Raw genomic sequence first — 25215 nt, 5'->3', positions numbered from 1 at the left:
GGTAGAGGTAATATTAGGATTACTTAGACATCCGTTTTGTGAGAGCACTTGCGAAATAATAAGAAAAAAATGCACATATTAATATTGGATATTTTTTCTTAAGATAATTCATGATTTCTTTGTGTGGTGTGACCTATAATCCAAGTTTTCCAAATACAATGTTATGTGGTTCAAGTGCTAAAGAAAAATTTGGGGAGTTTCAGGTTGTAAGGGACAAGCTAAAAAGAAAGGCCATAGGCGCATTTAAGTCATATCGTAGTGATGGACCAACTTGTCCAGGTACTTACGTTACTTACTTACTTACTTATGTCCTTTGTCCTCACTAGCAAGACATTTCTGTGCACTGGTAAATTGAATGAGCCTCTGTGGTGATCATTTTTTACTGTACTGTTATTCAGGGGGGGAAAAAAAGTTAAAAGAACATGAAATTTCAAATTAAGTTCAGATGGAACACTCATGTATTGCAGAAAACTCCAAATTTTAAGTAAAATAGGTTTATGTTACGTAAATTGAACTCAGTATTGTGTTACGAATAGTTAGAGCTGAAAATTACTTGATGAAAATGAGTTGAAAATACTCAAAATAAGTTATGAAAGAACAAGAATTTGCAGTATGATTACTTAAAATCTTAATTTTGCATGATTTATATGGGATTTTTTTAACAGTGTAATGTTTGCCAAAGGGAAAAAATGTCTGACTAGTGGAAAAAAAAGAGCTTTTCATATACTGTAACAGTAGGCCTATGTAATTAACCTACTAGTAGGTTTGCTTCACGACTAACAAGTAGCTCTCCTACTACTAGTTCTCCCTGGTCATTCTACAACAGTAATATGGCAAACTGTCTTAATTTACTTGTATCTGCAAATCAACAATAATGAATAAATACTATACCGTGTACTATATATTTAATAGTCATCTTAAGGTCCATGTACATGTATGCCTCTTGTCCTATGTAGTAGGAAAACTACTTGTACTAGTCAGCTTGTAGTGTGCGTGAGTGAGTCCATTGAGTGTGTGTCCTACTCATGAGGTCCATCAGACCCAGCCGCTGGTGAGCTTGTAGAACATATCATCGTCCAGAGTCTCGTTCTGGTCCTTGGCCCGAGTGGACAGGAAGATGTAACCACCAATGAACTCGTGGACCACCTTGCAGTCCACTTCAGCGCAGATAAATGACAGGCTGGGCTCATCAGCAAACTCCACGGTAACCTGCAAGGGCGGCAGACAAAAATATATATATAGAAAGCCAAACCTTGCAAAAGCCCAACCCCGTTTTTTACCATTTTGATTTCCCAGTTGACGTTCCATTGCTTCATGTTGCTAAAGCGCCAAGTTTTGATGGCGTCTCCGGTGCCGGCGTCCATACGGATCAGACGGTTGTATGTGATGCCAATTAGCTCGTCACGCTTTCCGCCCTGGAACCTGGATAGACAAAGTTCTTATTAGTGAGTAGGGAATGGGTGTATGTGTGTGTGTGTGGCGATTCATGGATTAAATCATACTTGGCCAAGAAGTGAGTGATTCCAAACTCAGGCAGTGACTGCCACGCCTGAATGAAGCGCATCTTAGCCTCGATTAGACTCATTTGGGCCACGTTCTGGTGGGCTTCGAGGATGCGGGCAGAGATCTGAAAATCATTAGACAGTGAACGCTCCACTTGTGTTTAATGGTCAATCACCAAGACCCAAACAGAGGTAACCCAGGCTCATCAGAGAAACCGATTTCCTGAGGACTCAAGGAAAACTCCAACCAGTGCAACACTGCAAACATGCACTCTACACCACACGTGTCAAACCCAAGGCCTGAGGCCCAGATTGGAGCAAAACAACTATAACTACGACATGGCCCACAAGAAAGATGGATTTAACAACCTCTGACTTGAACCCTTCTTGAGAACTCCATCTACCCAGCTTTCAGTAATTTCTGAGTAATAAGCATACATTCTACTTTTATCCCACTCTATCTTTGGACATTTTACACCAGATACCCATAAGAAAGAGTCTCTGTGCCCTCTTGTGACATAGCTGCATCAATAAAAAAAAAAAAAAAAAAAAACACTTCCGGCCCTCAAGCTACATAGAACGACTCCAGAGTGGAAAGTTGTACTCCAAATAATGGACTTTACATTTCTCAAGCATTAACATGGAAAGAGCAAAACCAAATCGATGATGTCGAGAGTGGGGAATTAATCAATGATGCGGATGATCTTGTGCATTAAATATGTATATAGTCGACGGTCCTTTAACACAATGATGGGTGCCTGTTAAAAGTGTTAGGAGCTACATCTAGTACGCTGGTCACTATTTGAAACTAAGACGCGGTTACATCAGACGAGGCTACTACCACTACTTATCAAACATGCACCCAGTGGACACTCATGATAAACTTACCAAATCCCTGATTATGCCTTGCTGGAAAGTGAAGACAGAGGGGATGGGAAATGGAAGAGAAAGAGTCAAAAAGTTTGGACGTGGGGAGTTAAGCCACAAGTCATATGTCATGTTGGAAAGAGAAGAACAGTTGTCTGCCTATTCTCCATTTGGTCAAAAAAAATGACTGGTCTCCCACAAATTTGCAATATTGCAAATCTTCTAAGATCCACTAGGGGGGAATGTAGGCCAAATATCAAACCGAACATTTGCTATTTGTATTTTCTATGCACACACACACACACCCAGGAAGTTGATTGTTATTCTGTTGTTTTCTCTTCTCTTAACATGTGTGTGCTTTGGATGGGAAATTCCACTGTGTGTGTGTGTGTCCTTCAGGGGTTTCTGCAAACAGGAAGTCGTCTTTGAAAAAGGGGGGTAGGGGAATCAAAGCTGACATTGCTTTTCCCAAGCACTTTTCCCGTGCTTTACTCCCATTTCCTTGTACTTCTATGACCCCAATACTGTGGTATTTGGTGTGTCGCTCACTTTATAAGACACCAGGTCATGTGAGTAATGGTACTTTACTCCAGACCACGTTTTTTTTTTTTGACTGAAACGAAACCACATGGAATGAGTCAACGATGAAGACCACCTCACCCTTCTCTTAACACATTGATGGCAGCCGTGTACTCAGCTGTTCCACACACACAGACACAGAACTGATGCTTACATGCAAAGCCGCAATTCATCGTGGCTTACATTTGACAGGTCATGTGAGGCACAAAGAACAGCGGTTTGAACTACTTTGTTGCTGTATTTGGAGTAGCTTTAACAGATTTCAGAACTTGGATGTTTATTAGGACAGGGCAACAACCAACTTTTTTTTTTAAATGCAATTAATGGGATGAGATTCTTGTCATTATTTTCATTGTCTTGTACTAATACTAATACTACTAATACTAACATAGTTGTTCAACTTTCTAATATGTTTGTCCACAGGAATATCGGTTACTTCCTAAGACAAGATAGGAGCGCATTCTAGGGTAACGCTAATGCCAGTAGGTAGCATCTTCGACACTGTTCCAATTCAATCACCCAGCAGAGTCATTAACAAGTCAATAAGCTCACTTCAACACTCACAAAGCCTCAACAAAACCCGTCTGGTGTCTCACTGAGAGCACACAAACACACACACACATTGGTTGCTAACAGGATATTGGAACATACTGTTCTTGATGACTTACCTGTTTATTTTTGTACTTTTTCAGGTAGCGCGGTGACACAAGACACTCTGGGTTGATGTCAGTGGTGATGGGCTCGATGAATTGCGGGTCAGGGTTCATGTGCTGCATCTTGAGGAAGGACAAGATATTCTGCACCTCCAAGTTGTAAGAACTGTCCGCCATTGTCTTCCCCTTGGAGGCTAAGCGGCAAGCGGCCATCCAGTGAGCATATTGCTTTTCCTGGAGAACAAGTACCACGATTATGTCAGTGAATCAAAATGTTAAAAAAATCCAAGACATTTGTAATGGTGGTCTCACCGTGTCGCACCGCAGCCAGATCTCATTCATGCCATCTGCCACGGGGATTAGCAACTTGATGTTGAATTTCTGACCTGATATGTTTACATCTGGGGTCACCTCACACCCTGAAGAAGTGACAACAGCGGCATTTGGACGTTATACTGTGAAAGTGTGAAAGATTTTAATCCGTATGCACCTCTGAGGTTCATTTGATGAGCAGGCGTCCCGTGCGCTTCTTCTTTACTCTTGTAACAAGAAATTGTGATGTCTTTAAATGTGCACCAGTACTGCTTGTAGCCCTTCAGTGTCAGCTTCTTGGGTCTGGAAAACACATTTTACATAGTAGTTAATTCATGTTTGTCTCATAATCACACCTGGGGACTAAAATAATTGTTCTCTTTATCAGATAGCCAGCTTTATGTAAGCGTTATGTATTTTTCTTTACCTTCAAATCCACATTTGATCTGAATTTTTGTCACCGTATTTGCTAAATTAGCTTTGCAGTGATTAAGTATAATGAGAATTGGGGCAGGCTGAGGTTGGATATAATAGCGCCAAAGAGGAAATGAATGTTCAAATCAGCCCTAATCATTTTATGAGACCCCCCTCCCCACCATCCTCCAACTCCAGCTTCACCAGCCAGTCAGCAAAGGCACAACGCCAAAGGCTGAATGTGCTTTAAAACGTGCTGCTTTGTCTTAAACTTCAAACTTTAACAGAAAGGCTCTTGGCAAACAAGTCAACATGGATATTAAACAGGCCTTGACGTTCACAGTTATTTAAGGCCATTTCCTGCTTCCTGCTTTTGGGATAAATGCCCTACCCTGCCCCCACACTTGGTAATGTTTTCTCAATGAACAGGAGGCGGTCTTGTGGTATCGGCTAGCTAGCGGTAGACTCACTTGAAGACTTTGACGTAGTCCGCTAGCTCTGGAATAGACGTGATGTCACCCTGCAAGGAAGAAAGGGGCAAAAGGAAAAAAAAAGGACAAATTCAAATGGGGTTAGCCAAACCCACCAAAATCCCAACAACTAACAGGGTAATGCAATGATGTCATGGTTGCATTATTTTCAACTGTGTACAAATCTGGGTGACAGATCGGTATAGCAATCTGATCGGAAATTAACAAATAAATAAATGTGTATTAGGACAACTCTAATTTTGAGTGTTCCCCTACCAAGGCGTTGGATGTCTTTCCTCCCTCAAGTGTGATCTCCAGGTCCGAGAGGGCGGCATCCACTTCGTCCACCTCCTTTTCACTGTTGTTCATGTGGTTGTCAGATGACATGATGGACAGTTTGTTGATATGGTACTGATGGGAGAGAGGAATGGCAATCATTATTAAAACAGTGGTTAATGTGCTTAAATTCCTCTTTTCCCACTGTGGCTTCTCAAAATGCTGTGCCTTTTTCACAGATTGACACAGACTGAAAAGCCAAATTTCTAATGCCCATTTGAATGAACAGGAGGTTTCAACCCAAGAGAAACAGCCACAATTTCCAAGTTAAGGTTAGCCAAATTGGGACAAAGAGCACTATGTGACTAATGGCTCACTTTTCAAGTAAGGCCTAATAGGCTTATTTCTTGTTAGATGCAAAGTTCAAAATGCCAGCCCAGTCTATTTTCTAACATTGAGTGATTATCTCATTTCGACGTGCTGCCAACAGTAGCCAGCGACGTACTGAATGCGGGTAACCCTGCTCTTTATTTAGCCTTCGGTATCCACCTTCCCTTCTAGTGAAACCTCAGCCAACACCGTTAGCTCATGCAACCCTGGATGAAAAATAGTATCAAACAGCAGGGAGCCTTCAAACATCCAAGTTGGATTAGCGTCTCTCCTGAGTGAGGAGTAACAGGAAACCAGTTAATTATAACCATGTAGATGAAAGTCATGAGTGAGAACAGTGTCCTGCTGGTCGTTGAATGGTCCAGGCGGCCAAAAAGTATCGCATCCTATGGCCTGAGGATGCTCTATAATTAACTCCCAAGAGGGTGAAGACATGTTGGCGTCCTCAGGATCGAGTCCAAAATAGTGAAGAATACATAACAAGTGCTTTTTAACAGTGATTTTCCAGGGAAAAAGCTCAGATTAGAACCGATTTTCTACATATAGTCTCATGTGTCGTACCCCCACTGAGAAGTAGACTTTGCATTTTTATGAAAGACAGTTTTGTTTCAAGTGCAACAATTTAGACCGAGAGTTAAATCAGCTTTACCTGCAGCGCAGCAAACATCATCATTTCCTCTTCCGTGCACTCGATTTCCTCCAGCAAGATGGCCCACTTGGATTGCTCATAAAGCTGATTCACCCTTATGGCGTCATACTGAAAAGGGAGATATATATATGTGGGGGTTAATACACACTGATATGTACTAGATATTGCAAGTTGGGAGGATTGTACATTCCTTTCCTGGGATTCAGCATTGTCAAAATGGAAATATAGCAATAAAATAAGTTTTGCAGGTTTCACCAAGTGATATGTAAGGCCTTTTAAGACTAATTTCTCAATCAAATAAAGTTTGGTCTATCACTGCAAATGTCAGCCAATGATTTCATACAGTTCTTTCATAATACTTTTTTTCCATCCCAAAAGATGTCAAGCAGTATTCATAAAAAATCTTATAATACACCAAATATGACTTCTTGATTGAAAAATGGTCATTTACCTTTGGGTTGAGGTCAAAGAAACTGTGGTATTTAAACCTCAGCAGCAACACCTCATTTTCCTTGACATCCTGTTCCATCAGAGACCTGGAAGAGTCCAACCACCTGTACAAAGACAGACAAAATATCTTAACTGGAGCCCCCAAAATATTGCACACCGAGTGACTAGGTTACTAAGTTGGCCTTACCCTTGGTTAATCTTTGCCTTGTCCAACAGAGACTGTGGTTTGTAAAGCTTGACCAGGATGTCTGGGGAACTGATGGGCTGGCTGACAGCAAGGATCCCAGGGTTGCCCTCCGACAGGGGGCTGTCGCCAAACCAGGCGGAAGTGGGGGACAGAGGGCTGCCATCGCGCGAGTCGTACGTGGGGGTCATGGTCTTGCTGTACAAGCCTGGGCTGGAGTAGATGCTTCCTGAAAGCCATCCAATGAGGAGTTTACATTACTAACCAACTAATGAAGGAGCAGATAAACTACAAGTTTTTTTAATTGGGTGATACAAAAATAAAAATAAAGCCAGACAACCTTATTGTGAGACTAATAAATGTCGTCTTTGGCCTTAGGCAACGCAAACTCATTTTAAGGTTAAATCCTTACTGCAATTCATGCTTGTATCATTCCCTGAATGACAGCTCATAAATCCCATTCAGCTACTCCACTTCAAGTGTACATGGACAATAAATGGTGAACACTCTCACGCCAATTAGCAGCCCAGCCATGAACCAGCCCCACACGTGACAGATGAGTGGGGTCAATAATATTGTCCTGGTGGGACTTATGTGGATCATCATGCACATACTGATCAGCCTTTACTAATTTAAGGGCGTATACACAAAGAATAATGAAATCCAGGCCAAAAAGAAGAGTTGTCGTGTGTCTGTTTCATTGTTTCTACGGGATGCGCAATGCCAACTATTGGAATGGCTGCTTCGAAAACATAGGATAATTTCAGCCTTTGGGGGGCCTGAATGAAATCATGCTGGAAATTCACCAGATTACCTTTATGTGTGTACTTTCATTGTGAGTTAAAGTGGATCAGGAGAGCACTCCACACAGAAAACCAAATCACACTACTATTTGGCACAAAGGGAAAGGAGAACGATTTCCATTGATGTGAGCCAAAGTACTTAAATATTAAAATTGTATGTGTCTGAAGCTCATATTTCCTGTTGTTTTCAGTAATTGTCATTACACCTTTAATCAGGAACTCTTTCAGTAGCGTCTGTAAGCAACACTGTACTGAATTCTTTCTGAAATCAGGAAAGTGGGCTTGATTTGTTTCAAATAGAGGTCATGAGAACACGGTGCTAGCGCGGGGGGCCACCCATCCTCACCAGGGAAGGGTGTTATTCATGCGCTTCTAGGCGGATTTTCTCTAATGCCCGAGTTCAGTAGGTCGGGGAGAGCCTGACAAGTCTCTCCCACAAGACTCTCTTGAGGAATCCAAGAAACTGTGTTGAACCAGGAAAAAGCTGGTTTAAAAACAACTCCTCCATCCTGTTTACAGAGCGTTCTGATAAGAGAGTAAAAGTCACATCAGAAGCTTACATGCATAAAAAAAAAACCTCCCTAAAACACCCACACATGGCTTTCATAGACAGACCAGCAGAGGTTATGAAAAGGTGTTAAATAAATTGGAGGACTGTTCTCTCAAAACTGTCATTTAAAAAGCTGGGCATACACTGTACAATTAGGTCAGTGTTTTTAATTTCAAGTGGATGAATTTGCTGACATATCTAGCGCCATTTGAGAAAGACAAATCAAATGACCAACAAATTGTTCATAAGAGATGAATGAGAAGTACGTCAATTTTGCGTCAGTGTCTGGTATGAAACTTTTTTTCACACAATAAGAAGGAAGAACTCAGAGTTCATAACCTCTTTTTGGCTTCCTATTATTCCTTCTGAGACAGACAGTTTTTTCAGCCAAAAATGTAGTTAAGTTGTTACAGCGATCTTAAATAAGCGAAGCAGAAGCAACTGTCCCACAAAGTTTCTGGAATCCATTTACATCCTATTTCACTAGACGCCTAATGACGTCTGTATACAACTCTGAAGTGATACAATTTTATTTACTAATGACAATTTAAGGTGTTAAACTTCACCCCCACATACAGGCTTTCCGGTATTTATTCCAACTGGTTTTATCATTCAGGCCCTTTTATACGACTGATAAGTCCTTCAAAGCTGGAAAATTATCTTTCAAGTAGAAGCACTTAGGACTGGATAGCACTGCAACTGTATGATACAAAGTTTAAGCCCAATTAAATAGAGGCCCAGGGTCTCATGAGGTGGCCCTAGGAGCCAGACTGTGAAGGTTAGGGATGTCAAGTGATCTTCACACAGCAGCAATGGCAAGGGTGGAAATGAAAAAAAAAAGAGGGAAGGCAAGAAAGCAGTGCTGCAAAAAAGGAGAAGACAGAGGGAAAAGCTTACCTTTGACAGGTCCGATGTATATTATTTCAGAGGCTAAGATGAAGGAAGAAAAGGAAGGGAAAATAGAGGGCAGTCAAGGAAAAACATTCATGGGAATATTTAGGAAACCTTTTTTCAAGAAGGCAAGGAATGGTTGAAAGGAAAAAGGACATGATATTGGTCATTTTTAAAGATGATAGTAATAATGACTCAAGTTATCCTCATTGCAGAGGCGTAGAATAGAAATTACGCCAATTTTGAGAGTCAGAAAGGGCGAGGTGCTATTGTGACAATCCCAGACGTCAACGAGTAACCGCATGCTAGGCAAAACCCAAGAGGAATAAGCTCAAGTTTTAAAATGGACTCATTCTCATGTTTTTGGCACAAGACAATTTATGAACTCTCCATTAACAAAAGATAGAGGTCTCCAGCCTCCAACTGGAAATATTTGGTCATAGAACTTTGGAGCTGACCACCAAATGCATTTTGTATTTACGGATAAAATCACAATGAGAGCATAAAACCAAAATGTTCTCACATTTTAAGTTAGATCAAACTGCCCCCATGGTCTAAGGTATTGAACAATAAAAATTCACAGCTAGTCTTCCCAGTTTGAATCAATTTGACGCCAATTGTTGTCAATGTCAGGCAATAATTCAATAATTTTGGGAAAAACTAACGTTGGAATGCATTAATTTAATGATTTTGCCCATTACGAATAAAAAAAAAGTAACTAAAAAACTAAATCCCTGCTACTATACAGAACATTAAGTCTGCATGAGGAGTAATAGCTTTAGTAGTAATTACACAGTTTCCTCCCTCAGGAGATACAGGCTAACCAGCCAGGCCAGAATGACATCAAGCAATTTGCCTAGCTATACTATGCGATATGATCTGTAGAGGGGAAATAGATTTTGCACATTCTTGTCATGAAGTGCTCCTTGGCACCATCAAAAGAAAAAAACATATATCTGTCCATCAAGAGAAAAAGACACCCTGGAGAAAATATAATGACGAAACGTTTTGGGTGTTGGCGCCATCTTGCATTGGGTTCTTTTTCATATGTTCACTTCACACATTAATGTATATTTTATTAGGTCATGGGTTAAATGTTAAAAGTGTTCCTGACCCCCGTGTAGTCACTCTTTACCCGGCCACTTGGGTCATAATTCAGCTTAGGCGAACTCAAGCAGAGTGGGGGTGTGTACAACAGGGGGTGCAGAGAATAGACGGGGTTAAATATGGCAGCGTGACCAAGTATGTGTGGAATCTCAACTATCCGTCATCCTCCCCTCCAAGGAAGGCGCACCAACAGAAGCCAAGCAGGCTCGTATATTTGAATCGGTGCATCTTGGTGCCTTGAGGTCTAAAACTAAAAATTGATGGAACATTGGGGACCATTTTAAATGGTCACATTTTGGTTTATCACAACATACCCAAGATGTTTCAGTGGCACATGAAACTAAGTTTAGTGACTAACCTGATCCCGGGGTTAACAGTGGACCCTCTATCTCCAGATCATCGTCCTCGGCCTCCTCCAACTTTTTCTTCTTCTTTTTGGGATCACGTGGTTTGCGCAGTAGAGATAACTCTTCGGGATGACGGATATCTGGGAGGGAAGACAGTAGGTTAATTGGTTAAACCTCAAGGCAACAGTCAGGATTAAGGACAAGATTAATAGCTAAAATCTTAGAATCATTTTTCATGTAAATAAATGAGATTGATCTAATTTTAAGAGTGATGCCATTTTGTGCAGAAAATTCAACTATACATTGGTGGAATCCCATAAATTGTAATTTGAACAATTTTTTAAATATTTCCAAGTCCCAACCATAATAATATGGGCTTGATGACCATTAATATGGTTGCAGATGTGCATTGTAAAGTAAAAAATGTTAAAACATTGTCTCATGGTTTTACGAAGAAGTCTTAACCAAGAGATGATCTATTTAATAATATTTCCTATGAGAACATTTGGAAATGATTGACAAAGTGCACACTGTTGGAATGTACTAGATGTTCCAACAAAATGAAAAAGATAATTTAGTACTTTCTGAGCATTATAGGCAACAGACTACAACTAAATGTTAGTGTTAAAAAATAACTATGGAGAGAGAGAGTCAGCACGTGACAAGGAAAGAAATGCAGAGACAGCTGGTGCACATGAGCACTGGAAAAATGGCAAATCCCTTTTCTCAGGGCCCCCACAAATCTTTGCTTGGAGTGTAATCCTCAAAGTGAGACGGGCCAGACACGACCTCAACCATCCCATCTCTACATTCGTTAACAATTTCTCAAACTTGCACGCAGATATCCAGTCATGCTATTGGTTTGCTGCTGAAGACAATTTCACACATCTAAGTTTGTGTATATGTGTTTAAAGAAGCGTTTACCATTTGAAATAATGACTAAAACAGATCCGCTTATTTCCACTCCCCCTTACTGCCTATTCCTCAATCCTCAGAGGTAAGGGGAGCATCATTTAGAATAGGCAGACATGTCTCAAGAAGAGGAGCCTTAGTTGGAATGGTGAGGTGGTCTAAACCATGTCAGGGATTGAGATCTGATATATGAGGCAAGAAAAGAATGTCAAAATGTATGGCTACAGATGTAAAGTAAATAGTGAATACCCACGAGGAATAGACACCTGCCTCAAATGTGTTGTAATTGCTTAAAGAAGGCAAAAACAAGGTTAAAGTCTTGCGTAAATGAACTTTCTTCTGTCAGTTCAACATAGTTGGTTAGAACCAATATATTACCAGATGTCCCCATAACAATATTCTATTCATACAAGTATTAAATGTAACCGCTGTATAACAAAACAGAATGAAAACCCTTGTCTCTTTGAAGACGCCCATAATCTATAATGAGACAAAGATGCTTGTATACTTAGTATGTCAGAGGAACTGGTTACCCTAAGCAAACCCATGCAAGCCCGGGGAAAAAAAGCCAATACCACAAAAGGTATGCCAGAGATGAGAGTCGAACATAGAATCTTTAAACCTCTGGCTGAGGTACACATTATGATAATGGATGAGTGTGATGTGTGTGATTGAAGACACTGTTTAGGGAAGCGTGAACAGAGCAAAAACATGGTAGCCGAAAAGCTCCTTGTTTGCTTTGTGTAACTAAAGCAAAAGCATTCCAGGGGTATTAAAAACTACCAGATGGGAGTTCGCTTACTCTCACTCTCTCCTCCTCTTCTGACTTTGCCGCAGCGTTAAAGCACAATCCCTTTGCCCTTATACAGCCATGTGAGCTGTAGGCGTGCTGCCTAGATTCAAGCCCACTGAGCTGGGCTTCAGCACATGAACACACACACTTAAGTGCGAGTGTGTTTTGAGAGCCACGTGGCATTTAACTTACTACTGAGAAATAATGGAGCCGAAATAAATGAACACCCTATTTTTTTTCTTGCCACAAACCAAATTTTGGATACGTATCCTAAAGTAATGAGCAATACTTACTTGTATGTTAGTGAGATTCTAGTTTTTAACTTGGCATAGTATCTTTTAGAAAAGAAAATTGAATGAATGAAGAAGTAATTGATAATTTTGATAAAATGATTAGGATGGGTTTCTTGCAGAGGAAAATCTGATAAAATGCAAGCCGAAGCAGAATATATCTAGAAGAGGGAAAAATGGAGATACATATGATTAACTGCACCCTGTTAGTGTAATTCAATGTTGTCAGACCAGTTACACAAAGTTAAATTATAGGTTCATAATATTTCATGAGCTAGTGGGGAAAAAAGTACCAATATTTGCGGCAAAATGTTGACGCTTAAGATAAAAAAAAATAAAGTCCATTAGTGGAATTGACACCTCCAAAAGAGGAGTCAATCTCACATCCAGCAGACTTGTGGGAGTAAGTAGGCATATAGCCAGAGCTGAGGGTTTGACGGAGTTCCAGCAATGACGGGGAAAGAAAAAAATAAAAGCATGGCTGGAGATTTGTGCTCCCTGGAACACATGATTCACTGCAGTGACTAAGGCCAATCACTACACCGTCAAATTCTAAATTTACAGGGCGAGTGCACAGGCTCAGTTAAAAATGAAAAGGCCATAAATGGTGTAAAATGTGGGACGATTGCATCTTTTCGCTTAAATACCGTAGCTGGCCAAGGGAACGACACGCTAGCATTCTTGTGAGTGGATCAATAGCACTGGAATTAATTAAGTTGAGGTTGATAAAATGTGGACCGAGAGATTCCAGTCAGTTTATATAAGATTGAATTGAATATTTAAAAGAGGCCTTCATTTCCAGAAAATGTTTTTAAAAAGAAAGAAAAACATGCAATGTAATGTACAAGCAAGAGCTAAAAAAAAGGCAAAAAGGCTAATAATGATGATCAAAATATGACTTTCTGCAGAAGGCCAAACACATTGTTATGACAATAGACGGCAGTCAACCTAAGCAGACACCTTAGATGTGCTGGACCAACGAACATGCATCCATAAATTGTGTCATATCGTGCTATGAAGCGTAAAAGATGATAGTTTTTTTTTCTTTTTCCATTTCTCCGAATTAGATGGAAAATATTCATAACTGAAACTTGCCAAAATGCAAGCCTGACGTCCAATACATTCCTACTTATTCCACACACCAGAAGAAATGTTCTGATACTGCCATGAGTTTCTTTCATTCAGTTTGATTGAATGTTAATCCATTTCAGTTGTTTTGAACTCAAAATAAAGATAAAAGTCCTCCACTCTACGAAATATTGCATTTACTTCTTGCTTACAGGTATTTTCATCCGTGTATGTGAGTAATAGCACAGACGTTAGACAACGTTCTTTATGTGGTATTTAAGTGAAGCAACCTGATTCTTGTTTACGTTAAGTGGTGGTACTCCGCTGGGAAATAGAAGCCCCCTTTGTGGCTCCACCTTTGGACTCCCAGCTCTGGTCATGAGCTAGTCACTTGTGAAGAGCGTGTGTTCGCTCTCTGAGAAGGTAGACAACAGTGCTTTGTGTGGGGTTATAACATGGGAAAGGTGACTGAAGTTAACGCTGAGATGTCTAGACAAGACGAGCCCGTGTCTGACTGGACAAATGTGCAAGGAGGTGTTTCTAATTATTGTCAGATGATTTGATTCGGTGGAAAACAGACAGTGTTTTGAAACTGCATTACAAAACATTTGAAGTCCAAAGGTCAAAAACAAAAATTCCTAAAGAAGTGTGTGAAACACTGTAACTTTGGTGTTAAATTTGTCACTTTATACAAAGCTCTTCTGTTCTGTAGTGTCAAAAACTGCATTTTTTCCTATAATGAGAAGCTACCTAAACATTAGACAGTAATAACATGCACTTGTTTTGGGGAATAATCCAGTGAGTAACAGTGTGTTATCCATGAATGATTTGTACTTTGGCCAAAAATGACCATGTCAGTTTACAAAACATAAGCACAAGGCAAGATGGAGCCTGGTTTTCAAAAAGGATGAGTCTTGAATAAACATTGAGCCACTAGTTAGCAAAGCATACTGAGCTTGTTGGGTAAATGCAAGTGGCAGGAAGCCCACAATAATACATGATTTGGCAATAGATTAGGAAAAGAATGATAGCACTCCACTTACTGAAAGTCTTGCAGATATCCGAGACTGCTTTGAAGACTCGGTCGGAGAAATTGACTTTGACCTTCATGTGCTTCATGTTGGGCAACTGCAGGCGTAGGAGCTTGTGCTGTGGTGTGAAGAGCAGTCGGGCATCGGCCTGGATGCCGTACTTATCCAGCGTCCAATGGGTCTTCAGTAGCCACGTCTTCTTCTTCTCCCACCACAGCGCGTGGTCCGACCAGTCCTTTTTTACATCTGGTAGTGAAAAAATGAAATAATAGAATGCAAAACAAAGCTGTTAGATTTGATAAACTCTGTCAACCTTATTTCCTACTTTTCAACAATTAAAGTAATTCATTTGATGTCTATTGCCTACAAATTGCAAGAAATATTTACGTTGTGCATATTATTTGCTTTGGAAACATATTCATATGCATTCAATAGTCGGAAAAAGTAAAAAAGGGGTCTGTTAGACTCCTCTGCAATACCTTTTATCCATTGGAATGCATATATCAAGGACATGGCAGGAATTATCCATTATGTCACCCAAATGTGCCCCTTCTGGGCAAAGGATCACATTTAGGGGTCTGTCAATGAGTAATTTGAAGTCAAAGAAGACACCAGCAATTCTATCAAAGACATAGCAGCCTTCAGAACCCAGAGGAGAGATATCGGGTTCGTACATGCTGCTTTGTTGCTAAATTGTACCAGTCTGTGATCACTGCAATACAGAGACAAGCCACCCAAAACCCGATATTGCTTCCAGGCTATTGCTCGACTGCCACTCGACACAATGATAATGTAGCCCCTTTCTCATTGTGTACAATGTGTGGAAGGTGAGCACCCCAGAGATCGGTCGAAATTGAAAAGGAGCGGTTTTGGCAGCTCGCCCCGCTTGAAGTTCCAACAAAAAGTCAGCTAGACTTGCTACTATAAAGGAATTCTTGAACGCATGCTTAAAAGAATAGTTTGATTAATTATACTTTCAGATTTCCCCCTCGAGTAGTGATGTCATTACTTCTAGCATCATACAAGGAGTGGTGTCTCATTTCCTACGCCCACGTAGTCCTTAGACACTGTCCAGTCCATACACGGTCTCCCTGCAGGTCTCTCCCTCCACATGCTGAGTCACTACTTGGAGGCAGAAGTCTGTTTATTAAGTTATCCCTTATCAGTTCAGCTGATGTCGAGACAGTGGATGAGTCTTGAGTGGCTCCAAACAAAATACACTATACAGAACAAACAAAACAAGGTTTTACATTCATTAAAAAAGACAACCAAGCATAAGTGTCAGAGAATTATCCAGAGCTCCAGGACATTGAAAACCAGAAAACAGTTTCTCATTATCATTCAAGGCGCAACACCTAAGCCAAAAGTGGCACTGAATGTCACAACAGCACGAATGCATAGTAAGAAAAGTGGAAAGTCGTCATCGACTTTGTGCAGTTCTCTTCAAAAATAGAAATGACTGACTCACTGTTTCCGTCTCTTCTAAAAGGGAAAATATACATGTTCATCACGAAAGTAAGTGGATGCCATAGAAACCTAAACCCTTGAAAAGGGAACTCGTCTGAACTGTTGTCGCCCTCCTGCCGATGCTATCACCAATGGCTGAATGGAAAGGATTATGAGGGTAAAGCAACAGATTGGCTGCTTAGAATTAGTAAACAAGACCACTGTGATGCCAGGCGTAGCAAATCTGATCGGGGAAGTGATTACAGAGGTGATTAGGACTGGGAAGAAAGTTCAATAGCAGAGAGGCCACTGGCCTCAAAATGCTGATGTCCTTATCCAACTGAGGGTTGATGTTGGTGAAGTACTTGCTTCCACGCCGTTAGAGTTGCAAGCACTTGGTAGCATAGTGAAAACATTCCATAGCTTTCTTTGTGTGCATTAGAAGCGGCATGGGGTCTAGCTGTCATCAACACTTCCTGATGTCTCAGCTGTGCACCACCTCTTTATTGCTACCAGAAGGCACAGCTTTGATAAGTTCATCTCACTTAATTGTGGCATTTAAGCTGTTGCAGTGCAACTAGGAGTTTTTTTGCACACGGCAAGGTTTGGGACCACAAGACACCCATTGGGATCCAATTAAAATGGCAGATTTCATCCAGTTCTAGAGGTTAAGTTTCTAAGTAACTATTTAACTAAAGTGACAGAAGCAAGACAAGAAGGATGGATAGTACAGCTTTACAACAGCTGTCTCCAGAGAAGAGCAAGTATTGAAATAGGAACAAAAGGCAAATTAAGATGGAGGCTAGCGGGTTATACTGAAAATAGTCTAATGTATTTTCATAAAAGATTTTTTTTCCTTTCACAGACATGTAATTGCTGATGTCCAAAAGCAACGCTAGCACTTAGTCACATTTCACCGCAGACCAAATTCTATAGAAATCAGAATATCTAAACATTCATAGTTGGCCTACCTTCAGCATTATGCTGACTGCAAGGAACCATAACTGCACATTAAGTCCCTTTCACACTGTCTGCCAAGCGCTCTTTTCGTCTGTGCCGTTTACTGTATACAGAATAACAGCGAAGAAGCCAACCAAGGAATTTTCCACCCTGTGTGGATGCCGTTATTTTTACTATTATAATGACCTTTCGTGTCAAAAAGCGAAAGCATTAATTACCGTCCAATTATATCACTTTGGAATGCTCCAAAGTCATGTTTTCAAACCATTAACTTTTTCAATTTTGTCGAGATTGTTCAGTGAAAAAGCCTGAAGTCACTCTCAAGCTCTTCTGACTCCCAATTGTCCTTGGCTCAGAGGTGGTTTTGCAGGCTCTTCATGTCAGCAAGGTTTAATTTCCATGCTTCTTTTAGTCCTGGCCTGTCTTAACTCACCTCATCCTGGACAAAAATCTTCCACTCTGCGTTCCAATTTGGGGGATGCTGTTCAATTGGTTATTTTGGCAATGCAGAAGTAACTTAATATATGTGAACGGGGAGGCTAAAAATACAGCTTGCCAAGCATGACGTAATGCGGGAGCCCGGAGAAGAGGCCGGAGGGGGGTAGCTGTGGGGGGCCTCTAAGTAATTGGGTGCATTAAACGTAGACCCGTGGGCTCCTTGTTGGAGTGATGGGAGTGTGTCTTGAAAGACAAGTGTTGGGAAGCAGAACGGAGAGGCGCCGTTTTGTGACCTCCACGGGACAGAAAAAATGAGCCACAGAGATTGAATGCGAGTGTGCTGTTTTCTTATCCATCCATTAACCACATTAGGTACGTGGGCATGTTTTAACAAGCTCCATTAATTCATAAATTCTGGTCAAATGATTCATTTTTATGAAGAGTGTGTGAACACTCCAATGAGGCTGCTATGTTGTTGCTGACAGGTAAGAATAGTGCTGAAAACTGTTAAATTTAAAAGGTTCAGGGGTGTCACAAACAATTTCCATCAGTGTGTTCATGTTAGATGCTAATGCAAGCATTGGAGGAGGGGGAAATGAAATGGATCAATAAGAGGAGTCATTGTGATAAGTGGATGAGTAGGCCAGAGCAAAAACTAACCATTTTCAATATTTTTTGATGAACAACCTCTACAAAACATTGACATGGATCATGTCAGGAGTTCATTTGAACCAACAGTTTGAGCTGCATGTTGATTATTTCCCATTCCATTTATTTCCTATTTCATTCAACCCAACTGTGATTGATTTTGTGATAAATAAGAATAATTTCTCAAATTTAAACTGTTTGGCAACAACCGTAATACAGATATTGTTGATAATAAATGCCTAGTGTGATAGAACGAAGAGATAAATAGAAACAGCAGGGAGAGTCAGCTGAGTCCACATGCAAAACACAAGACTCATGACATTGAAGGATAAAAACTGACACATGTTGCCAGTCGCTATGTTTGCACGCACACATAAAAACACACAGCGCAATCTTAACTGATTTTCCAAAGGTCCAATGGCTATGAGGGAGGTGCTCTGAAGGGCATGATAGCAAAGTTCAACATTTTCAGCTGATAAAACTATAACAAGGTGGGGGCTGTCACTGCCAATTTCTTTGGTTACTCCAGTTTGACGGTGCATGACGCCAACTTTTTGTTACCATACAAAACAAGAGACATCTGCAAGTTTGTTTTCCTGAATCGGGCAACCAGTTTATGCAAAGACAATGTTAGCTAACAAACAAAACATAAGACAAACAGTCTCAATAGTAGACTTCCATTCACGAGCGATACCATCAACACTAAATAGACAACAGGCCTGCAACATGCATGATAAAGACAGGTGACTACAATATTTGTGTAGCGCATACAAACAAAGAGGTTTAGTGTGGCTGATTGAAGTGATACAAAACACAAGCGCGTGACAAAAGAAGCAAAACTCGTTCATCTGACTCAACATTTTTACTGCAAAATTTCAATGCTTCTGATTTCAAAAGGGCACTGCAGAACTGGACAAAGAATTATAGGTTTTGAAGAACAACATTATTGTGTAGCAAATTAATGCAGCACAGACATAAAGGACAAAATCCATGCATAAAATATGCATAATAGGTGTCAAAATTATATTGATTGTATCGTCAATAGAAGCCCTAAAATCTAGAACACGCTATTTTTAAGTTACAACATAACCAGATCAGCTAGAATATATAAACTAATGGGCTGTCTGTGCTTTGAAACATTTTAGAAGGCGTAGGCAGAATGCAAGCTCATAGCACAAAACAATAAGAAGACAAGTACAGCCAGTGCTTGCGTCAAAGCATTAGCAGCAAGATGTCTATTAGTGTAAACCTGAGAGACAGGTAGTTTGTGTCCATTTATGTCATCATCCAAATACGGGCAAAACACTGGCACACTATAGTGCTTCACCCTGACATAACTTGATACAATTAGAGACCTTGTGGAATAATAACATTACCATGAAAGCAAAAAGAGGACTCCGATCAATGACAGAGATATGCAATATGCCCCCCGCCCCCAACATCCTTCGATTTTTCTATCAGTTGATAGCAAAAATTGGACTCAATCCCAACAAGTGTCTTAGAAACTGTGCCACTAGATTGAAAATTGATGACAGCGGAAACCACATTTCGATCGTATCGAAGGAGGAGATCATGTTTGATTCTTTGTCTCCTATTTTACTAGTACTAATACTAATACTAGTTGTATTTAGTCTTCTATGACGTTAAAATGAAAATCATTTCAATCTAGGTCAGCAAAATTTGCATAGAATAAATAAAGTCAGAGTTTAAATGAAACTATACTCGATCAGAATAAATATCCAGTTAAGTCACCGTCTCAGGTGACTCGTTGGCTGTGAAGGAACACCACAATCTCTTTGGGTCCCCATTGTGAAGTGACTAAAAACTTGACAAAAAAAGCATAGCGTGGTATCGGTTTACTACAATGAGACGCAGGTGTGCAGTGTTGTAACAACAATGCCAATGGTTCTAAAATGTCCTCATAGTGGAGTCCTTGTGTCACGAAAAAACCCCCAAGTGAAAGGGAAGGGACAAAAACCACAGGAGGTTAACCTATGGAAATGCAATCAGTAAATAGGGGAATTTATAATACAGTTGGTAATTGAAAAATGTAATAAGATATTTCACCAACACCAATAATACCAGTAAAATACCAGTATTGTAGTGGAAAATATGGCTGATATATTGTATCTCGAGTTAATGTGGTTTTTCTCTCAATATTTAACTATTACTCAATGGCCCCATCTCAATATTACTGGTATCCTTGGCTGAAGACTGATATTTTACTGTAGATTTACTGTAGGCTAAAATTATGTGGAGTCAGCATTTGAGCAAAGGAGAGCACAATCACTGCCCCGGAGCATCTTGCAAGTCAAACAGGAAAGCGCTGGACTGGGCAGGACCACTATTTGGGCTAACTACTTCCTATCTGGGAGATTAGGTGGTAGGATGATTCTGGGGCTACATTTTAATTCATAAAAGAGAAATCATAAAAAAAACAGTTGAAAATAGCATTACAGTTTTTTAAGAGTATGAGAGGTGTTCAAAATTATACCACTTGTGTCGGAGGCAGGGGGGAGACAAATGTGACAGAAGAGAAGCAAGAAAGCACGTATAAAAACTTGTGAGGAAGTTGGGTATCCTGTGGCGTATCACATCTGTTTCCTCGCAAAATCCTATACACTGTTGGAAAAAGACAAATCGACAAAGTTCCTAGCAGGACGCAGAATGTTGAACATGTCCTGGTGAGTGAGTCCACAAAAAGATTAAGAGATTTGTGGATGATTCAAACAAGCAAGCACCCCATTGCATTGCCTTTTTGGGCAGTCGGGACCTGACCTAGTATCCATTGGCTGTTTTAAGTTGTGCACGTGGCTACTATGTTTGAAAAGAAACAGACAAGATTGACAACTAACCCGATGTTTGAAAATAACTTGATGCATGGGTGAAGTTATCCAGCAGCCTGATTTTCAACAATAAATACCTTAGTATGTATACTACAGCTGACGAAAAAGTCTTATTAGTGTCATATGGGTGCTACTAATCCATCACAAATAACCAAAGACTATAATTACTTGTATGTCCACAGAATACTGTTAAGTGCCGTGACTGTATTAATGAGGGAGGGGGCTGAGAATGCACCAGTGACGGCAGCGACAAGGGAAAAACATGCCAGACCCTGGAAGTCATTTCCTGCCTCATCCAAGACTTTTATGGAATTCTAGTAGTAATGTGCCTGCCGAGGTCCTGTATCCGACCCCTCCCTATTGTTACTTCATGTGACAACCCACCCACCACTCACACAATCTCCGCCCCCCACGTCACTGTAATATACACAGCTGGTACATGCAGGGAGGTTTCAGTAGCACAAGCTTCCCTAATTTGTTTACATTAAATATGCATTAACACTGTATTAACTGGAGAAAAGCCACACATGAATGCACATGGAAGGTCAGAAACCACAAGGGATTGAACTCCCGATCTCAGAACTATGAGGCAATCACAATTTTGTATTATTTGACTTCAAGTCTATTTTTTTAGCAATTAAACTGTCCAGTTTTGAGACCACATTTTGCTCAGCCTCACTTTTTTTCTTACAAAAACCCAGAATTTGAAGAAGGGTATGTAGATGATAGAAATGTACACATATATGATGTACAAAGTCACTGTGTAATGTATTTTTACCTGCCAACTTTACAACGGGTCATACAAATTTGACACCTGAAAATAGCCATTCAATAAAAATAGCCCAAAAAATCTAATAGAATCTCCCACTTACAACTGTTAGGGCAATAGTTGTAATACTAACTGTATCTTTGCAGACCCTGTCAGTACATTACCAAAGAACAACTGCTGGAAAGGTGACAGCATTACGAGGGGGTGGCTTTAAATAAGAATTTACCATGGGGGTGGATGTACAGCTGTGATCAATAGCTGAGTGCCTTCCTGGCATTTCTCTATTTAATCCATTATTGAAGGCCATCTGAGCCTGTGATAGAGCGGGACTAGAGACTTGATGGGCTAAAGCAGGCAAGCGTCCATCCAATAGTGTGGGCAGCGCTCACGTGTGTTAAAACGTGTAGCGGCGAGAAACGTATTTCATATGGACAGCTGCAATTGTCAACTCATTGGTGTCTGGCTGTGGGGAATATGTACAAGGCACAGTTGTGAGTGGTTGCAGCATGAGCGGAGCGTCAGGTGCTTTTAGGTTTAAAAATAAACATACACAATGAGCATGTTAAGCTAAGGAAAGTCAATTTCCAGAACAGCAACGATAGGGAGCGCTGCGACAAGTGTGGAGACGGTGGAATATGATACTTAAGGAAGACATGTTGTTAATTAGCAGTTTGCTGTAATTTGACTGGTTAAAAACGAGCACAGTGAACAAAGGCTTCAATCATGAGGTGGCCCAGGACAGGACAGCTAAAAGTGGGAGCGTAGGCCTGGAATAAAAGCCTTGTCAGCCTTGCAGGAATGTCGGGCATTCGGGAAGGCAGCCTTCCCCACACACGACACACTGTCACCCCCCCCCCGAATATAAAAAAATAAATATCACACAGCTCTTTTCTTTGCCGCCCTTGAGAAACAAGCCACTTTTCAAGTAACTGTAACACAGTAGTACTCTTAGTTCTTGCTCTTAGCCTCATTTGTCAAAACTACAGTTGCACAAAAGTCTTTTCTGGGTGATGTTTATCATGAATAACTTCCAGTAAAACGCGGTGGTGGAAAAAGTGTGGTAAGTATTCACAAAGTATGTATTGTGGTGGTTAGTAGAGGCATGTTTTTCTGTGACAGAGCAAAAAGGATGTCTTTTATCTGGTTAACAAACGCCATAAATGTTGGCAGTATGAATAGGCTTGTAATATTGGGCTCCAACATTATGTGAGTTTACATGGTCATATCTCACCTAATTTTTCAACCAACTTGAGCATGACGCCACCAATGTGGATCTCGCCTGTGACCCTCAGCGATACGTCCCGGTGGAGGTCAGTAACATGCATCTTCAGCTCCCACGTCCCATCAGCGTAGCAGCCATCGGGCATCCGGATCCCGTCCAGCGCCATTCCTGTAAGGGCCGAAATAAAACGCCAAGTGGCACACAGTGACAGGGACAGTAAGAATGTGGACAAGTATAAGAAATCACGGATACAAAAATAAGGATCAGAAGTCAAAGGGTGCCTTGAAACAGGCATGGTAGTAGGAAACACAAAAATTAGTGAACCATACATTGGTTCTGGTTAACTGGTTCTTATCTCTGAAACCTGAGCCGTTAATAATTGCCTATTTCGGCATCTTTGGATCAAGGATGCAAGTTGAAGGGAGTTGTCATGCCAATCTGAAACTCGGCAGCATTTGGCGAGTCATAAAGTTATTTTTGGAGTATGAGACAGGCAAGATAATCGCATAATATTTATCAACAGAGAATTTTGAGGAAATACAAGAGCGTTCTTAATACAATAAAGTGATTTGTCATCTACTGTTTGTATTCATTTTAAATGGCTAAAAATAGGAGTCTTATCAGCAATACATCTAAAAAAAAAAGAAAACAGATTAGATGTAAAAGACATCTGAACATCTGCAATTCCCAAATAGTTTGCATTCTCTTTAAAATAATATTGATCTTACATCCATTTAATAGGCATTGCATTTTTTCATTGAAGTGCATATGGAAGTTATAAAAATATTTTTGGCCCGGGTTGTTGCACAGATCACAAAACTATATTCTTATGAAAGATATGCAAGATCATGCGATGACAGCATCAGTGTGGCCCTCTAAATAAACTTTTTAGTGTGTTTTAAATGGTAAATTATTTTAAACGACAGAAGCTTCAGTTTCTATGTTTGGGACCCACTGACGTAAGTCAAACACAACCATATGAGATCAGAATATACATTTTGCCGACCGATCGCGGAATAAGACGCACCCTAATATGGGGGGAAATGAAAAGAGGCGATCTGTCACTTATTAAAGCAGATCGGGCGATGGGAGAGTGGAGTTTGTGGGCTTGTATGGGCGGGCTACACCGGAATATCGCAGCCGAAATAGGAGCCTCTCGCCCGGCTTGAAGGGGGTGGAACTCCCGATGCCTTTGCCACAGATTGTTTGTTACCTGCTTCCGTGATTCATTCACCTGTTGGAAAGTAACGGTCCGCACTGTGCACCACACTTCCACGCACGTAGGCTCCAAACAAAGTCACGCATTGACCATCGCGCGCAAGATCAGCACTTTAAACGTCAGCAAAAATGCTGAAATGAGTGGCTGGGAAAGTTGCATGCTAACAGCTAAAAAAATGCACAGGGAAAATCACTTACCTTGACAAAAAAATACCCTCAAACCCTCGACGAACGGATATAAAAGTGCTTTGTCCTTGATCAGAACATGCAGAGAAGGGGTACCGGCAAAAAAGGAGAAATTCCTGACTGCGATCGTCCTAAAAGAAGTGGCGTATTCCCAGGCACTTTTCCGCAGCAGGCAGGCTGGCTTCGTCTTAATGGAGTCCAGGCGTCCGCTTTTCCTCCTCCTCTGTCCTCCTCCTCTCTGCCCTCCTCCTTCTTCTCCTCCTCCTCCTCCTCCTCGTCACTTTTCCTGCATAAAATCACGTCACTGCTCGAATTCCACTTTTCCTCTCTCTCTCTACCTATTATACTATATTTAAGATGATGATAGGAAGGGAGAAGGGCGGATGAAGGATGGAGAAGGGTTGGAAAACATCAGAAAGAGGAATAATGATAAAAAGTAATAATTATAGAAGATACAGAACGGAAGGAAGGCTTGGCATTTAAGATTTTTCTTTTAAAACACTGCCTTGATAAAAAGCACCACAATTTCATATAATTATGCTTAAAATCTACTAGTAAAAATCCGTATTCTGACTATTATAGTTCAAAGTGATAATCCAGACTAGTAAACCTAATCTCATCATCATGCAATCATCCCCTATGAATAAAAAAAAAACATTATACATTCGTATGTCATTATTTTGCATGAAAACACATATAAGCGCTTCTATCTCATGTTTGACACATGTAAACCTTCTATTGTAAAATAAAAACATTGTTTTCTCCTAATGTATGAAAAGAAAACTAACTCCTGATCAGCAATCATTCAAACAAGCCACTTAAAGAATACTTGACACATCCAATCATAAAGTAAATGCAATTTAGAAGATTGACTGATGGATGAAAAACTCATCCAAGATGGACTTTCATAACAATAGAATGGGGCTCATTTTTTACCCAGGTTG

General features: G+C 40.5%; 1 protein-coding gene across 5 annotated transcripts; it reads right to left on the bottom strand.

Annotated features, from left to right (window-relative positions):
- Positions 1-364: 364 nt before the first annotated feature.
- Positions 365-24508, bottom strand: fermt2 (FERM domain containing kindlin 2). Of its 5 annotated transcripts, none has more exons than XM_077731502.1 (17): positions 24284-24508; positions 22877-23035; positions 14551-14784; positions 10456-10584; positions 8997-9029; positions 6750-6975; positions 6564-6666; positions 6113-6220; positions 5074-5208; positions 4798-4847; positions 4092-4216; positions 3914-4020; positions 3617-3835; positions 2391-2411; positions 1503-1627; positions 1281-1422; positions 365-1209 (listed from the first exon to the last, which is right to left on the bottom strand). In XM_077731502.1, exons 2-17 carry the CDS (start codon positions 23031-23033, stop codon positions 1036-1038), a joined length of 2088 nt encoding a protein of 695 aa, XP_077587628.1. In that variant the 5' UTR covers positions 23034-23035; positions 24284-24508; the 3' UTR covers positions 365-1035. The 5 variants fall into 5 exon arrangements, with proteins under 5 accessions (XP_077587628.1, XP_077587630.1, XP_077587631.1 ...); XM_077731504.1 differs by lacking the exon at positions 24284-24508 and adding an exon at positions 24102-24203; XM_077731505.1 differs by lacking the exon at positions 2391-2411.
- Between the last annotated feature and the right edge of the window lie 707 nt (positions 24509-25215).

The sequence above is a fragment of the Stigmatopora nigra genome, chromosome 13 (genome assembly GCF_051989575.1).
Source record: "Stigmatopora nigra isolate UIUO_SnigA chromosome 13, RoL_Snig_1.1, whole genome shotgun sequence".
NCBI classification, from domain to species: domain Eukaryota; kingdom Metazoa; phylum Chordata; class Actinopteri; order Syngnathiformes; family Syngnathidae; genus Stigmatopora; species Stigmatopora nigra.
Note: the sequence above shows the minus strand (reverse complement) of the source record. Positions and strands in the feature narration are given on the sequence as shown.

Bases quoted from the DNA above. Each gene is read 5' to 3' on its own strand.
- fermt2 (XM_077731502.1), bottom strand. From the start codon at position 23,033: ATGGCGCTGGACGGGATCCGGATGCCCGATGGCTGCTACGCTGATGGG. The intron at 6,976-8,996 runs GTAAGCTTTTCC...GATGGCTTTCAG, and splicing joins ATACATCGGACCTGTCAAAG to GAAGCATCTACTCCAGCCCA. The intron at 1,628-2,390 runs GTAAGTTTATCA...AATGATTTTCAG, and splicing joins AAGGCATAATCAGGGATTTG to ATCTCTGCCCGCATCCTCGA.